General features: G+C 35.7%; 2 protein-coding genes and 1 non-coding gene across 4 annotated transcripts; 1 reads left to right on the top strand and 2 right to left on the bottom strand.

The window, feature by feature from the left end:
- Positions 1–408: 408 nt before the first annotated feature.
- On the bottom strand, positions 409–3,766 carry LOC146903863 (Pentatricopeptide repeat (PPR-like) superfamily protein). 2 transcript variants are annotated; one of them, XM_085724315.1, is made up of 2 exons: positions 1,031–3,766; positions 409–920 (listed from the first exon to the last, which is right to left on the bottom strand). In XM_085724315.1, the coding sequence occupies exon 1, from the start codon at positions 3,396–3,398 to the stop codon at positions 1,302–1,304; it is 2,097 nt and encodes a 698-aa protein (XP_085580441.1). In that variant the 5' UTR covers positions 3,399–3,766; the 3' UTR covers positions 409–920; positions 1,031–1,301. The 2 variants fall into 2 exon arrangements, with proteins under 2 accessions (XP_085580441.1, XP_085580442.1); XM_085724316.1 differs by having other exon boundaries at positions 409–914.
- A 3,193-nt stretch (positions 3,767–6,959) lies between these two features.
- On the top strand, positions 6,960–16,760 carry LOC146903861 (uncharacterized). Its single transcript, XM_085722659.1, has one exon. The coding sequence runs from the start codon at positions 8,701–8,703 to the stop codon at positions 13,936–13,938; it is 5,238 nt and encodes a 1,745-aa protein (XP_085578785.1). The 5' UTR covers positions 6,960–8,700; the 3' UTR covers positions 13,939–16,760.
- On the bottom strand, positions 9,169–9,275 carry LOC146903862 (small nucleolar RNA R71). Its single transcript, XR_015020951.1, has one exon. It is a non-coding gene; the product is annotated as a small nucleolar RNA R71 (small nucleolar RNA).
- Positions 16,761–17,537: the final 777 nt, after the last annotated feature.

Genomic DNA, 17,537 nt, shown 5'->3' with positions numbered 1-17,537 from the left:
TCGTCTATTGATTTTTATTTGTAGTCTAGCGGCAAAACTCATACACACTAACTGCAGAGAATTGGGGAATTGCGTGTTTGAATCCACATCCTATCATATCAAATGTCTCTGCAGTCTTTTACCATTTGAGTAGTACTTACAGGATCTATGTTTATTTGTTGTTATTAATTAACTAGTCACTCTTTCAATTAGTAGCGCTTTTTAACATTTGCTAGTTATTTATTTGTGTGTGGTTTTTCTAGTGTAATAGTGTGTATATGGACAATTGACCACAGTGAAAGTATGTTTTAGTTCAGCATCTGTAATTCACATGCTGAAGCTTTGTATGGGACTATGAGGGTGGGTCATGCCATTACGTAATTATATAAAACAGTGTATATTGGAACAGCTACAAACAAGGCTCAATTGTTTAATAATGTAAACACAAAATTTTCAGATCCTTATTGCATAAAAGTCAGAAACCTCTGAGCAAAAGTTTCATTATATAAAGTGATATAAATACTTGATCAAGATTCCCACAAAGGCATATAATTTCTCTCAAACTATTTTCCCTTTCCATCAATTGAGAGATTATACAGAGAGCAAAAATAGAGTGCATGTTAAATACATATGACAAATCAATACTATTTGGAAGTCCATGCTTGTTATGAGAAGCAGCTTCAGCAAAAGAGTGCATGAAATAAGCTCCATTCTTGCTGTTGTGTATGCTGTATTTCTGTCCATTCTCAGTGTTATAAATGGTGGAGGGCGGATTATGGCAGTCAGCCAAACATCTACCATATACATATGTATCGCCGCCTATGTAGGAAACAAGGCGAATATAAGACGCATCGCGGCCTACGGTGGATGGCACAGTGTCCACCATGTCATGGTCCCAAGCAGCAATTTGACTTGACAACATTGTCAGTTTGTCACTGCCACTTATATCGAATGGTAAATGAAATAAACTATCAAATTTTGAGAAAAACTATGCCATTTTAAGATATCTACATTTCTAAAATTTCAAAGGGGAGAGGTAAATGTAAGTTACCTGAGAAGTTACACAATTTTTTTCCTTCATCACCTCAAAATGTTGATCTCTAAGCTAATGCAATATTCAAGATGAAGATCCCACAGATACTTCTTTAAACACAAGATCCTATTGTTCACAGTTCAGGTCAGCCAGCATTAGAAAGCAAGTTGACTTTTTTCTGGTCTGAACCCCTCCTTTCCAAAAGCAACCTTGGACTCTGGTTAATCTGCAGTTAAGCTATGTAGGATCAACAAGGAGGCCGAAGCACTCTTCGTACTTTTTATTCCCGTTATTTTGTGACTTTGATTTCCAAACGATTTTCCTTGTGTATCCTTGCAGACAAATCAGAAACAAGAGCATAATTATTGGTTTCATAGCATGCAGTCATAAATGCTGCTAATATTACACGATTAACATGAAGGTCTATGTCTAGTAACTTATTAAAGAACAGCGCAGCCATGCCTACTTTCTTCTCACTACAAAGCTTCCTGACCAGGGTGGTAGCCGTCCGGATCCAGAGTTTCTTTTCCAGCCTTTCTAGAATAACCATAGCAGATAAACAATCATCTACCTTACAATATTCATAAGCCAACGTTATCCTAGTAACTTCACATGGGACAAGTCCCTTTTCTATCATAGAGTCATACAAACCCCGAGCCTCGTCGAGCTTGGATTGTTTGCAAAGCCCGCTTATAATAGCGCCATACGTAATAGAATCTGGGGCACAACCATGATCACTCAACCTATGGAAAAACTTCATAGCCAAGGTCAAATTTCCTTCTCTACAATAACCACATATCATAGATGTATAAGTTCTGTTTGTAGGAATAATTCCGATTCTCACAGCTTCCTCAAAAAACATCTCACTTTCTTTCATTCTATTTTCCCGACAGAAGACTGCAATCAATGTGGTGTATGAATGAATATCAGGTTGAATACCACTTTTTACCATCTTATTGAATAACACCAATGCTTGCCTGATATTTGCCTGTTTACAATGTTCAGACATTAGAATATTATAGGTGAATTTATCAGGTTTCAGACCATTCTGAAAGCCATCCTCAAGCATTTTGTAAGCCTCTTGTACCCTTCCTCTTTTACAAAGGCCATTAACAATGGCATTATATGTACATACATTAGGACTAAAACCTTCACTACTCATTAGATTCATCAAATCATATGCTCTTTCAAAATTTCCTGCTTTGCAATGCCCATCAATGAGAGTTGTGTAAGTGTTGGTGTTCGGTACTAATCCCTGCTCTTTCATTCGACTCAGTAGCATCTCTGCTCGGTTTAGTTTGCCCTCTCTACAATACCCGCTTATCATGGCAGTATACGTAAGCACATTTGGCTTGTGATTTTCGCTTCGAACAAGCTTAAGAAACAGCCTAAACGCTTTCTCAGTCCATCCTTTCTTGCAAAGACCATCAATTAAAGATGTATGAGTATACACATTAGGTTTCCAACCTTTACCAACCATCTCCTCCAACATTTCAAATGCTTGCTTTATACTACCCCTTTTGCACAAACCTTCAATCATACACGTGAAATTAATCAAATTAGGCTCCAAACCCATATCAACTAACCTACGAAAATACCACAATGCTCTGGTTGCATAACCCTTTTCACAGAATCTGCTAATTATTAACGTAAATGTTGCATTATCAACCACAAAACCCCTCTCAAGCATGGCACTCAACCACCTATCAGCCTCCAAAACATTGCCAATCTTACAATACATAACAACCATCACCCTATAGCTAACAGAATCTGGTTGAACCCCTCTAACACACATTTCCTCAAACAACAACTCTGCATATTCAACCAAACCCATTTCACTCGTCACCTTGATAATCCAATTCAACGTCCTAGTATTCGGAACCAAACCCTGATTATGCATTTCAATAACCATCTCCACAGCCTCTTTCAACCTCCCAACCTCAGCAAAACTCTCCACCATACACCGCATAACTTCACAAGCTTTCTCCGAATTCCTATTCCCAATCAACGACGTCGCACACACAATGTACAGTCTCATAAAATGTCGAAACTTCGGATACCCAATAGCCCAATGGAAGAAACTAAGAGCCACCATTGAACCAGCATCACTTGCAAGGGAAGCAACAACCGAAACAGCTTGTTCATGGGTTAAAAAATCAACCTCAATCCCAAAATGGAGTCTTTGAGATGAAACTCTCATGTGGGCATGTTGATTATAAGATTCACACACCAATGAACATACCCTTTGGACCATAGATTGAGATATGGGTTGTAATTGTAATTGTGTTGAAGAAGAATAATAGCATAGTGATTTTCTATTAAACGTGAAAATTGAGGTGAATCTACGTGAAAAGCCATGATTTTTGAGAATTACAAAGCACAACATGAAAAATGTGCAAAGTGTGGAAAATGATTTAATCAATGAGGGAAATTGAAATTGGAGAATTCATCAATTCAACCAATGAATAAGCTATTTTAATCCTCAATTGCAAGAAATGAAAAGAAAAAAAAGTGATTAGGGTTTGTTTATAAATCTAGGGTTTTTGCATAAGAGAAAATTGGGAAGAATAGAACGCACCAACAGATGAAGAAAATTGAGGAGGCGGTGGCAGATTGCTAGGTGGGAGCTTTTATTGTACGGTGGTCGATGGACGGAGCTCACGGTGGCCTGAGGGTTGCACCGGTGCGGTGTAGTGGTGGAGATGAGACTGAGAGTGTTCTGAGAAGAGATAGAGTGTGAGTGTGTCTCTGTTTGATTTTGTAAAAAAGAAATAAAAAGGCTTAAATATGTCTATCGTCCTTGCAAATAGGACTCTTTTGAATTTTCGTCCTTATTCTTACTAATGCTTCCAAACTTTCCCTGCAATTATTAATCATTTGAGTTTTGGTCATAAACACATTTTATTATTGATGTGGCATGTGATTAGATATGTGGCAATGATGTGGCATACGCTGACTAGGTTAAGACAGCAATGACTCAGCAAAAACCATCGAAAATGACCCTTTCCCCTTAGACCATTTACAGTGGTTCAACACATTCAACACCCTTCAACACCCACTTTTTCAATTTTTAATACTCCACATCATCTTCTCCCTCTTAATTCAACACTCATTTAATTTTTATCACTCCAATGGTTTTTTCATTCAACACTCTACCCCACCACCTTTTATTTCTAATTCTTATTTAATTTTATATTTTTGTTTTTATAATTACATAAAATTACAATTATCGATTATAATTAAATTAAAATAAAGAAAAACTGAAGAAAAAAATTGAAAAAAAAAATGTATTTAAATAATTTATTTTTATTTTTCTTAACTTCAAATGCAATACAACAAATTAAGCACGCGATACACAAATATCTTAAAATGCAAGACAACAAACAAGCACACAACATGCTTGCAATTCATGATGAAGATAGTGAAAAACTTGGTTTTTGTTTATGTGTCCAAATCAAATGAACCAAGTCTCTATTTATAGAGGGAAAAAAATCATGAATTTTGGTATTTTTTTATTTTTTATTTTTAATTATTTTTCAACGAAATAGTTGATTTAAATAATTAAAATGATAATAATCTGCATGACCAATCAGGACGCGACACACATGCAAGTTTATCCAAAAAGTCATTCCTCTCTCATCCCTACTGCAGCTCACACGCTGTTGTCTGCAAGTGTGGTACACGCGCCTTTTCGGTCCAATAACGCGTCGCCACGTGGCATCTGGTGGGAGATTAAATTGTGTTTAACCGGTTCATCATCTCTCTCGTCCAGCACAGCATTCAACATATATTAAACACACCATTGGACTGCTTTTGCTTGTTTAATGTCTGATTAAACAGACCATTGCAAATGGTCTTAATGGGAGTAGACAAGTGTGAAATGACCATAATACCACTATCTTCTTCTTCTTCTTCCTCCAAAATCCAGATTCAATAACCACCATCAGATCATCAAGAACATCAATACTTCCAAAAACCAGCAACATGAACAGATTCAACATGAACAGACTAAACACATTCAATACCAACAAATACCTCCAAAATCTGGTATCTTTTTTTTTTTTAAATAGCCAATTTATTATAGCATCCAACCTCTTAAGAATAGAGGAAGGGGCAACAGAACACAACAACAATACAAAATGCCCCAACGCATAGGCTTAGAGCAACAACAGCTGCAGGAAAGTAAAAAGGAAAACTCGCTAGTCCACACACCCAAAACTAGCAGTCACTACAAACCGAACCAACTGCAGAGAGTGTGCCATGGTTTTGCTCCGGTGGCGGGGATTGACGGGGGAGGATGAAGCTTGGTCACCAGTGCGACTGTTGGAGCAATATTTTGTGCAGTGAAGCTCTGGTTTGACCTTGACGGAGGAGGAATTAGCTTTGAAGGAGCGAGAAATCCATGAAATGGTGCGTTTAGTGATGCAGTTAAGGAGAAAAGAGTGGATTTGAGAGCATTATTTGGTAAGGTAACAAGAGATGTTGGTGTTGGTGATTCCATTGTTGTTCTTTGTAACTCACTGCTTGCTCTCCTCTAATGTGCCACTGTTTTTGTTTCTAATTTATGAACAAAATTGTCTTATGCTCAATTCATTCGTTTTTTAATTCTTCAATTTGATTATGATTTTTTGCAATAATATCTTAATGATTGGGATAGACTTTGAAGATTTGATTTTGTTGCCATTTTAAGATCTGGAAAATTCTTAATGATTGAGATAGACTTTGAAGATTTGATTTTGTTACCATTTTAAGATCTGGAAAATTTGTGGAAGAAGTAGGAAGAAGGAAGGGAAAGTGATGACAGTCAGTCATGCACTATTTTTAGAGTCTTTTTTTATGATACTTTTGAGTTCACAAGCAAGTTTAAGCATTAAGAAGAGCAAGAAAAGCAAGAAAATTGGAAGACTTGGAATCCAGGAATCGCGGTACGATTTTCACTATCGTAATACGATTTTTGAAGTCAGAAGGCATGTTTTTGAAGAAGCTGAATCGTAATACGATCCATATAATCGTGATACGATTTCAAGAAGGGCTTTAAAGGAAATTAGGGTTTAAAGATGTAATCGTGGTACGATTTATCTAATCGTGGTACGATTTTGGGCGATCCAGATTTGCCTATTTAAGCTGAAGTCAGTCTCAAACAAAGTGATTACGATTTTGGAGAGCTAAAGTGCGATTTTAACACCCAGAAGGCTGCAGCGGAGAGGATTTCATCATCTCTAACCCAGTTTATGTATGTTTTAATTCTTTCATTGATTATGCTATTTGTAAACTCAATTATGAGTAGCTAAATCTCTTAGAGATTAGGTCGGAGATGAACCTATGTAACCCTAATTGATCATATGTTGTTGTGAAACTCTATTGTTTATTAATGAATTTCTAGTCTTTATTCAATTCAATTGTTCTTAATGCTTTTTATATCCTGATCAAATATAAACATGATTTTGTGAGATCGAATGACTACTGACCATAGCTTTCGACTTAGACCTAATTGAATTGTTCTGATAAACATGGTTAGTCTAGGAATGGATAATCGTTTGTTAGTGATATTAGGTTAACGTTCATAAAACCTTCAAGGATTATTAGACCACCTAAGGAATTAGGGGTTGTAGTTTAAGAAGAGGGTCCTAACTCAAGGGATTGATTAGGGCTAATTTGTTAACTATCGTAAACCTAGAAAATCATTAGTAACAATAGGTGCAGTAACCAATTAGGGGAAACATAGAGGATTCGAAGACCTGATCTCATCTCTCTCCATATTTTCTTAATCAAATCTATTCTTTTTTATTTGATTTCTTAAAATCAAACCAAATCTACTGCCTAGTGGCAAAACAAAATAAACTTTTATACATCCTAATTTTATAACGCAATTGAATTATTGAAGTTAAAAACAGTCCTTGTGGGATCGATATTTTACTACTTCGATAGTATTTGGTGCACTTTGATAAACCACTTAATTGTGTATTTTATATTAACTTTTTGGGTATAGTTTATTCCAATTTGTGTTATTATTAGTTAGTTACTTATCTATTTTTTCTTTATTTTATATAGATAAGAAAGTAGAAAAAAATATTAAAAAGAATAGAATTTTTATAAGATTTCAATCCATGTACATGTATCTATATGTCTATGTGCACTTATATGTCTAAAACTCTATATACAATACCAACGTGCACATCACATGGGCATAATTTTCACCCTAAGATAAGTCATTCATGAAGGCTCAAGGAAAATGAAGAGTTATGCCTTTTAGTCATACATGAGTAACAAGGCGGTCAAAAAAAAAGTAGAGAGAGTTATTTATTTTGCTTTTTACCAAACAAGTGGCTCTCCACACAATCATGATTATGAAGAAAAATCAAAACAAAACAAGTTGGCCCACATGAAATTAACACTGCTGGAACAAAAAGTGTAAGGGGCGGCATCAAATTGAAAAGAAGACAAAAGGAATTTTGCATCTACCATCAAGTTGATACACTAATACATGAGATAAAAAGAAGAAAAATGGCCTTTACTTTTGACGGCAAGGAGAAAACAAGTGGGAGGCAAGACCATTGTAAATTGATGAAAGGCTGAGGCGGTGAAGGATTTGCTTACTGACAAAGGAATTTTTGAGGCGGTGAAATTGGAATTCTACAGGCTATATATAGAACACTCACTTCACTTATTACATATACTTCACATACTTCAATATACAATACACGCTACAGAGAGAGCAGAATTAATTCAAGAGCTTGGGGATAGAAATTGAAGATTCAAATCTTGGAGCAAGAATTTTCCTTCCTTTTAGGGTTATTTCTTACTCTTAATTTCATGAATTCTATCTCTATTTTAGTATTGTTTTTGATTATGGATAGCTAAATTAGTCTCTAGGGTCTTAGGTGAATCTTGTATGTTGAGATACCTTGTCATGTTATAGTTTATTAATTATAATTTCTATTTTTATTCCAATTAAATTGTTCTATTGATTTTATCACATGATTAGGAATGATCAAACCTTTGTATGTTAACAATCAGTTAATTGATCAGCGATCGTACTGCAATTAATTGGTAGACCTATAGAACAATCGAGACTAGAATTATTGCATGATCAAACCTTAATTTTAGTCTTCCAATCATTCAACCTTTTTGTTCTTTATGCTTTTCTTGAGTTTCAACTCTTTGAATGACCAAACAAAGTGTTAACTTGGAGAAAGAATATTAATCACGAATGACCAAACGGATTAATAGTTTTAGTAAAGGGATTGGTGATTGAATAAAAATAGGAATTTAATTAGAACTAGACATAAAGGAATCAAAGCATGCAAGTGAAACCGTGACCCTAGACCGCTCTCTATTTGATTTACATCTTCACACTTTTATCATTCTTCGCCATTGCTTTTTACTAAGTTACCAAAACACTCTACTACTTGTTCGTCTAAATAATAAATTAATCTTAATTAGTTTGGTAATTGTTAATTAATCCCTGTGGATACGATAATCTTTTATACTACTTCTGCGATAGAGTACACTTGCTCTAAGTGTGTTTTTAGCGCAACAAGTTTTTGGCGCCGTTGCCGGGGATTTAATTTAGCAATATTGAACGAAAAAGATTTTTATTACTTTAGACTTTTATTTTTGTTTTTCTTGTTTTGTCTTATTTTGCTTAATTTAGTTTTTAATTTTTCAAGTGTTATTGTTACTTGTGCATGCTCACCCGCTCCCAGGAGCCTATTTTGATTTTTGATCCAGAAGTTGAAAGAACGGCTCGCAGAAACAAAGCAAAGAAGAGAGCGATGGCAGAAAATCCGAGAAAAACACTTCGGGATTACTTCACTCCCTCAACAAATATCACTGCTAGCATAGTCAACCCGCCTATGCAAGCCACAAATTTTGAGCTCAAACCGGGTTTAATTCAAATGGTTCAGAATTCCACTATGTTCAGAGGTGCATCAACTGAAGATCCAAATGCCCACCTGAAGAACTTTATAAGAGTGGCAGACTCCATAAAGTGCAATGGTGTCACGCCTGAAGCCATTCGAATGCGGCTGTTTCCATGGTCATTGGCCGACAAAGCAACTACATGGTTGGACTCTTTGCCTAATGAGTCAATCACTACATGGGACCAATTGACACAGAAGTTTTTAAACAAATACTTCCCTCCAGGAAAAGCTGCCAAGATTCGAGCAGAAATCACCAACTTTTCTCAATTTGAAGAAGAATCCTTACACGAAGCTTGGGAAAGACTTCAAGACAAGCTTCGAAGTTGCCCTCACCATGGATTTGAGAAGTGGCAGATACTTGAAATTTTGTACAATGGACTGTCATCTCAGAATAGGGGAGTTATTGATTCAGCTTGCGGAGGCTCTATGCTAAATAAAGAGCCAGAAGAAGTGTACAACCTAGTTGCAGAGATAACTGCTGACAGTGCTCAGTGGGCTACAAATGATAGACACTTAAAGAAGCCAGCTGGAATGTACAAGGTAAATGCTGAAACCAACTTTGAAATAAAATTAGATGCCATTTCAAAACAGATTGAAACATTGATGAAGGCACAAGCTCAACCTGCTCTCGTGGTCCCTTCAACTGATGAAAGACTCCAAACCATTGAAGAATTTATAAAAGCACAAGGTCGATCATCTCCCTTGACTGAAGAGGCTAATTATATTCACAATTCCAATCGGAACCAGAATGATCCTTATTCAAACACGTACAACCAGGGTTGGAGAAATCACCCGAATTTATCTTGGGGAGGACAACACAAAGGACAAAGCTCTAATTTCTACAGGTCACCACATGTGCAAATGCATGAGGAGAAAAAAACGGAAACCAGCGATATATTGGCCAAGTTTATGGAGCAAACAAATGAAAAATTTGGAACCTTGGAGGGCCATATCTCAAGCATTCTTAACTTGTTATCTCAAAGGCCTCAAGGCTCACTACCTACTCAAACAGAGCCTAATCCAAAGGAGAAGAATGAGCATTGCAAGGTTGTCACTCTTAGAAGCGGCAAAGAGCTAAATCAGGAAAACAATCAAAATGTGCAGGTGCCCGAGCAAAAGAAAGAAGTTCCTACTGAAGGGAGCACTTCCACAAATCACAACAAGGGAAAGGAGAAAGTAGATGAGCATGTAGAGGTAAGTGTTCCTTTTCCTAATAGACTTAAAAATGAGCATAACGATAAGCAATTTTCTAGATTTCTTGAAATGTTTAGAAAATTGCATATCAACATTCCTTTTGCGGAAGCTATAGCTCAAATGCCTAAATATGCTAAATTTTTAAAAGATATAATTTCCAACAAAAAGAAGTTAGAAGGCTTTGAGACAATTAAACTTAATGAGGAATGTTCTTCCATAGTTTTGAAAAAGTTACCACCTAAGCTTAAGGATCCTGGTAGTTTTACTATCCCATGTACAATTGGTAACTCTTATTTTGAAAAGGCATTATGTGATTTAGGAGCAAGTATAAATTTAATGCCTTTATCTGTTTTTAGAAAACTTGGTTTACAAGAACCACAACCTACTAACATATCTTTGCAGCTAGCTGATAGATCCATTGCCCACCCACGTGGGATGGTAGAAGATGTTTTAGTTAAGGTTGATAAGTTTATTTTCCCTGCTGATTTTATTGTTTTAGATATGGAAGAGGATAAGGAAGTTCCAATTCTTTTGGGACGCCCTTTCTTAGCTACAGGTAAAAGCGTAATTGATGTCCATCAAGGGAAATTGACTTTAAAATTAGGAGACGAGGAAGTTGTCTTTCAAGTTTTTAATTCAATGAAAAATCCTTCTTCATTCGCTTCATGTAATATGATTCAAACCATTGATGTTAATGATATGATTACTTCTGATGTTTTTGATGATTTTAGGATTCAAGATCCTCTTGAAAAAATACTAACCTTGCAGGGACTCGGCATGATAGAGGGTGGTGAGGAAGAAGAGTTCTTAATGTTTTTGCAGGCTCACCACTCCCAAAAGAATTGGAGTAACCATAGATTTGAGGAACTGGAATGGGGAAACACTCCAAAGCCTAAACAATCAATCGAAGAGGCTCCTGAGCTTGATTTAAAGCCTCTTCCAGCAAATATGAAATATGCTTTCTTGAACCCTCCTTCCTCTTTACCTGTGATTATTTCTGCAGATTTGACAGATACTATGGAGGAACAACTTTTGAGGGTATTAAGGGACAACAAAGAGGCTTTTGGATGGTCAATCCATGATATAAAAGGCATCAATCCCTCAATTTGCACCCATCGAATCTATATGGAGGATGATTACCAGCCTCGAGCACTACCACAACGCCGCCTCAATCCCAACATGAAAGAGGTTGTCAAAAATGAGGTAATAAAGCTTCTTGATGCAGGTATCATCTATCCTATCTCTGATAGTAAATGGGTAAGTCCGGTACAATGTGTTCCTAAAAAGGGAGGTACTACTGTGATGCAGAATGATAAAAATGAATTAATTGCTGTTAGAAAAACTATTGGGTGGCGTATGTGCATCGACTTTAGAAAATTAAATGATGCCACCCGAAAAGATCATTTTCCTCTCCCCTTTATTGATCAAATGCTTGAGAGAGTGGCAGGGCATGAATATTATTGTTGTTTAGATGGTTATTCCGGTTATTTGCAAATACCAGTGGCTTCACAAGATCAAGAAAAAACCACTTTTACTTGCCCATATGGTACTTTTGCATATAAAAGAATGCCTTTTGGTTTATGTAATGCTCCTGCCACTTTCCAAAGATGCATGATGGCTATTTTCTCAGATATGATTGAAAAATGCATCGAAATATTTATGGATGACTTTACTGTATTTGGATCCTCTTATGAATCTTGTTTGCACAACCTAGCCTTAGTTTTACACAGATGTAGGGACACTAATTTAGTTCTTAATTGGGAGAAGTGTCAGTTTATGGTGCAAGATTGCATTATTTTGGGACACAAAGTGTCAAATAAAGGCATTGAGGTAGATCCTGCAAAGGTGGAGGTAATATCTAAATTGCCCCCTCCAAATTCTATTAAAGGGGTACGTAGTTTCCTAGGCCATGTTGGTTTCTATAGGAGGTTCGTTAAGGATTTTTCTAAAATTTCAAAACCTATGACCAACCTTTTAATGAAAGAATCTTCTTTTGATTTTTCTGACAATTGTTTGAAAGCTTTTAATTGTTTAAAGGAAAAATTAATTAGTGCCCCTGTTGTCGTGGCCCCTGATTGGTCACTCCCCTTTGAAATCATGTGCGATGCTAGCGACACCGCTGTAGGGGCAGTTTTGGGGCAAAGAAAGAATAAGGTATTTCACACTATTTATTATGCTAGTCGCACTCTTGATGATGCTCAAAGAAATTACACTACCACAGAAAAGGAGTTGCTAGCTGTAGTCTTTGCGTTTGATAAGTTTCGTCATTACCTCATTCTTTCTAAAGTTATTGTTTTCACTGACCACGCTGCTATTAGATATTTGATTGGAAAACAGGATGCAAAGCCCAGACTTATTAGGTGGATCTTGTTGCTACAAGAGTTCGACTTGGAGATTAAAGACAAGAAAGGCTCAGAGAACTTAGTAGCTGACCACCTCTCAAGGCTCGACCATAGTGTGATGCAACCGTCAAATGATGGTGAGATCAAGGAGACATTCCCTGATGAGAGGCTTTTAGCTATTTCCAATTATCCTTGGTTTGCAGATATTGTTAACTACTTGGTCGGTAAGGCAGTTCCCCCTCATTTTTCTTATCAGCAAAAGAAAAAATTAGTTTCTGATTCTAGGAAATACTTGTGGGATGACCCTTACCTTTTTAAAGTGTGTGGAGACCAGGTAATTAGGCGTTGTGTTCCTATGGATGAGGTAAATTCTATCCTTCAGCATTGTCATTCTAAAGAGGTAGGTGGCCATTTTGGGCCGAATAGGACTGCATATAAAGTTTTGCAATGTGGTTTTTATTGGCCTACTATTTTTAAAGATGCTCATGAGTTTGTTAAAGCATGTGATAACTGCCAGAGAAGTGGTAATATTTCTAGGCGTCATGAAATGCCATTGAATAATATTCTTGTTTGTGAGATATTTGATGTTTGGGGTATTGATTTTATGGGCCCTTTTCCTAAATCATTTTCAAATCAATACATTCTTGTTGCTGTGGATTATGTATCTAAATGGGTGGAAGCTGCAGCCTTACCCACTAATGATGCTCGAGTTGTAGTGAAATTTTTGAAGAAAAATATTTTTACTCGATTCGGTACTCCCCGAGCTATCATTAGTGACGGTGGCACACATTTTTGCAATAAACAATTTGAATCTCTCTTAAGCAAATATGGTGTCACCCATAAGGTCTCAACTCCCTATCATCCACAAACTAGTGGACAAGTTGAAATTTCAAATAGAGAATTGAAAAGGATTTTAGAGAAGACTGTTAGTGCATCTAGGAAAGATTGGTCTTTGAAATTGGATGATGCTTTATGGGCGTATAGGACCGCTTTTAAAACTCCTATTGGGATGTCTCCCTACCGCCTTATCTTTGGTAAAGCATGTCATTTACCAGTTGAATTAGAGCATAAAGCATTGTGGGCTTTAAAATTTTTAAACTTTGATGCTCAGCTTACTGGTGAAAATAGATTAATGCAGTTAGATGAATTGGATGAGTTCCGCCTTGGAGCTTATGAAAATGCAAAGTTATACAAAGAGCGCACTAAAAAGTGGCATGATAAGCGTATCCAGCAGCGTGAATTCCATATCGGTGAAAAAGTCTTAATCTATAATTCACGTTTGCGTCTTTTTCCAGGAAAATTACGCTCAAGGTGGTTTGGGCCATACATTGTTGTTCAAGTTTTTCCTTCTGGTGCACTTGAAGTTGCTAAAGATGATGGAACCACTTTCAAAGTTAACGGGCAGCGTGCAAAACATTATGAGGAGGGGTTGCTCCAAGCGAGCTGTGTCACTCACCTCATTGATTGATCTGTCTTAAGGAACTGTCAGGCTCGCGACATTAAACAAGCGCTTCGCAGGAGGCAACCTGTGTATGCTCTCTCAGGGAAGTTCCTTTTACCCTTGCACACTTATTTTATTTTTTGGTTTGTTTATCAATTTTGCATTGTGGACCATGCTTTGTGCTAGTGTGGGGGAGAGATTACATTTTGTTACTTAACCTCTGTTAGTTAGTCCTGTTGATGACATTCTTCTAGCTTGTTTTGTTTGAATTATGCTATATTGAAAAGTAAATACTAGTTCTTTAAAGAACCCTTAACAAAAAAAAAAAGGTTTTGATTGGATGAATGAATGATGAAAATCATCAAATGTCCGAGGTTTTTGGTAGAATCAGCAAAAAAAAAAAAAATGCATGGTGATGATAGAACTTTTTGATGATTGCAAGAGTCAAAGTACATGTTTATAGCCTTTCTAGTATGTTTACATGAATTTGAAACTTGTACTTTGTACAAAAACCATTTCATTCATTGCTCTTCAAAAGCTTGTTTAACTTTGAATCACTTAGAACTAACCAAATTGTGAGGCAGCTTTCCATTTTTATTTTTACTATATGCATGGAGACCGGCAAATTGTGTTTTAACTCGGTCACTTTATGTTGAATCCTGCAGTTTGTTTGAATGTTTGAAAGCATAGACATGATCAAGGCAATTTTTTTCAATTTTGAGCACAAATACTTGACCATATATAGCCTACCCTGTGAGAAAGTGAGTATTTGATAACCCCTCTGAGCCTAAATGACAGAATTTGCAACAATTTTGAACTGTCAAATTCGCTACGCGAGCCTACTTCGCCTGGCGAATCTGCCCTGTTTTTCTAAATCCAGTTCAGTCTTGAATCAATGCAAATTCTATATTTTCTTTTGAATTATAAAACTCTGAACCTTCATTGTTTATTCAAATATTGTCCCTTGTCTTAGGATAGGTGAGCATTTGTTTGAGAAATTTGGTTTTGTTCAAGTTGGGGAGATTGGGTAAGATTTATAATTTATTGATAAGTCAAATAAGTTGGTGATTTTCAAAGCTATCTTGACAACAACAAAAAAAAAAAAAAAAAGTGAAAAAAAAAATGAATGAAAAAAAAAAACATAATAAGTTGTCAAGAATGGTTTCTCAATGTTTTCATATCACCATAGTGTTATAAAGGGCAACTGTAAAGTGGTTCATATAGTAAGGAATGCTCTCCTATTCTAAGGCCTTTTTGAAACATTTCCCAGATAAATGACCATTTCTTGTAACCCAGCCTCATTACAACCCTTAAAGACCTTAGTGATCTATGCTTGATGCTTTCAAATGAATATGCTTGGATGTATGCCTAACTTGATCAGGATGTTAGCACATTGTCGGATGTGAGTCCCACTTCACATATGAGCGTAAATTTCACTTTTTACTTGTGAGGATTGTGTGTTAGGTGTGATTCAAACTTAACTTTGCTATTGACTTGGAATGAATGAAATGATATTTGCATTTAGGATTTTTTTCACATTCATGTTTTGATCCTAGGATAGTTGTAAATGTGAGCCTTGCACAATGCAATCTAAATTGAGTCATGCATGATCAAACTTTTCAATCCAATTGTTTGATTTGCTAAAAACCTTGTGAGTATTCCTTTTCGCATTCATGCTAAACTTGGGTAAACCTTTTGACACCTCATGTGTATTTTATGATATTATTTGTAATTTTGGGTCTCTTACAAAGTTTGTCACTATTTTGCATTTGAAAAGTTATCTTTTGAGCTAGTATATTTGCTTGAGGACAAGCAAAGGTTAAGTGTGGGGGAGTTGATAAACCACTTAATTGTGTATTTTATATTAACTTTTTGGGTATAGTTTATTCCAATTTGTGTTATTATTAGTTAGTTACTTATCTATTTTTTCTTTATTTTATATAGATAAGAAAGTAGAAAAAAATATTAAAAAGAATAGAATTTTTATAAGATTTCAATCCATGTACATGTATCTATATGTCTATGTGCACTTATATGTCTAAAACTCTATATACAATACCAACGTGCACATCACATGGGCATAATTTTCACCCTAAGATAAGTCATTCATGAAGGCTCAAGGAAAATGAAGAGTTATGCCTTTTAGTCATACATGAGTAACAAGGCGGTCAAAAAAAAAGTAGAGAGAGTTATTTATTTTGCTTTTTACCAAACAAGTGGCTCTACACACAATCATGATTATGAAGAAAAATCAAAACAAAACAAGTTGGCCCACATGAAATTAACACTGCTGGAACAAAAAGTGTAAGGGGCGGCATCAAATTGAAAAGAAGACAAAAGGAATTTTGCATCTACCATCAAGTTGATACACTAATACATGAGATAAAAAGAAGAAAAATGGCCTTTACTTTTGACGGCAAGGAGAAAACAAGTGGGAGGCAAGACCATTGTAAATTGATGAAAGGCTGAGGCGGTGAAGGATTTGCTTACTGACAAAGGAATTTTTGAGGCGGTGAAATTGGAATTCTACAGGCTATATATAGAACACTCACTTCACTTATTACATATACTTCACATACTTCAATATACAATACACGCTACAGAGAGAGCAGAATTAATTCAAGAGCTTGGGGATAGAAATTGAAGATTCAAATCTTGGAGCAAGAATTTTCCTTCCTTTTAGGGTTATTTCTTACTCTTAATTTCATGAATTCTATCTCTATTTTAGTATTGTTTTTGATTATGGATAGCTAAATTAGTCTCTAGGGTCTTAGGTGAATCTTGTATGTTGAGATACCTTGTCATGTTATAGTTTATTAATTATAATTTCTATTTTTATTCCAATTAAATTGTTCTATTGATTTTATCACATGATTAGGAATGATCAAACCTTTGTATGTTAACAATCAGTTAATTGATCAGCGATCGTACTGCAATTAATTGGTAGACCTATAGAACAATCGAGACTAGAATTATTGCATGATCAAACCTTAATTTTAGTCTTCCAATCATTCAACCTTTTTGTTCTTTATGCTTTTCTTGAGTTTCAACTCTTTGAATGACCAAACAAAGTGTTAACTTGGAGAAAGAATATTAATCACGAATGACCAAACGGATTAATAGTTTTAGTAAAGGGATTGGTGATTGAATAAAAATAGGAATTTAATTAGAACTAGACATAAAGGAATCAAAGCATGCAAGTGAAACCGTGACCCTAGACCGCTCTCTATTTGATTTACATCTTCACACTTTTATCATTCTTCGCCATTGCTTTTTACTAAGTTACCAAAACACTCTACTACTTGTTCGTCTAAATAATAAATTAATCTTAATTAGTTTGGTAATTGTTAATTAATCCCTGTGGATACGATAATCTTTTATACTACTTCTGCGATAGAGTACACTTGCTCTAAGTGTGTTTTTAGCGCAACACACTTGCCAGAGATCTATCAAGTTTTTGGCGCCGCTGCCGGGGACTGTTGAGTCATTTCAATTTGGCAATTTTGTTTTTTATTTAGGATTTCTGTCATTTATATTTTAGGATTTCTGTCATTTATATTTTTGTATATATATTTATAAAAAAAAAGATTTATGCTCTTCTTTTTCTTCTCATTGTACCGTGCTAC

Source organism: Medicago sativa, chromosome 7, assembly GCF_051527215.1.
Source record: "Medicago sativa cultivar Bolivia chromosome 7, Bolivia_mono, whole genome shotgun sequence".
NCBI lineage: Eukaryota > Viridiplantae > Streptophyta > Magnoliopsida > Fabales > Fabaceae > Medicago > Medicago sativa.
The sequence above is the reverse complement of the archived record's forward strand: the minus strand, read 5'-3'. Positions and strand labels throughout refer to the sequence as shown.

Coding starts and splice junctions, on each gene's coding strand:
- LOC146903863 (XM_085724315.1), bottom strand. CDS start 3,398: ATGTTGTGCTTTGTAATTCTCAAAAATCATGGCTTTTCACGTAGATTC.
- LOC146903861 (XM_085722659.1), top strand. CDS start 8,701: ATGCTCACCCGCTCCCAGGAGCCTATTTTGATTTTTGATCCAGAAGTT.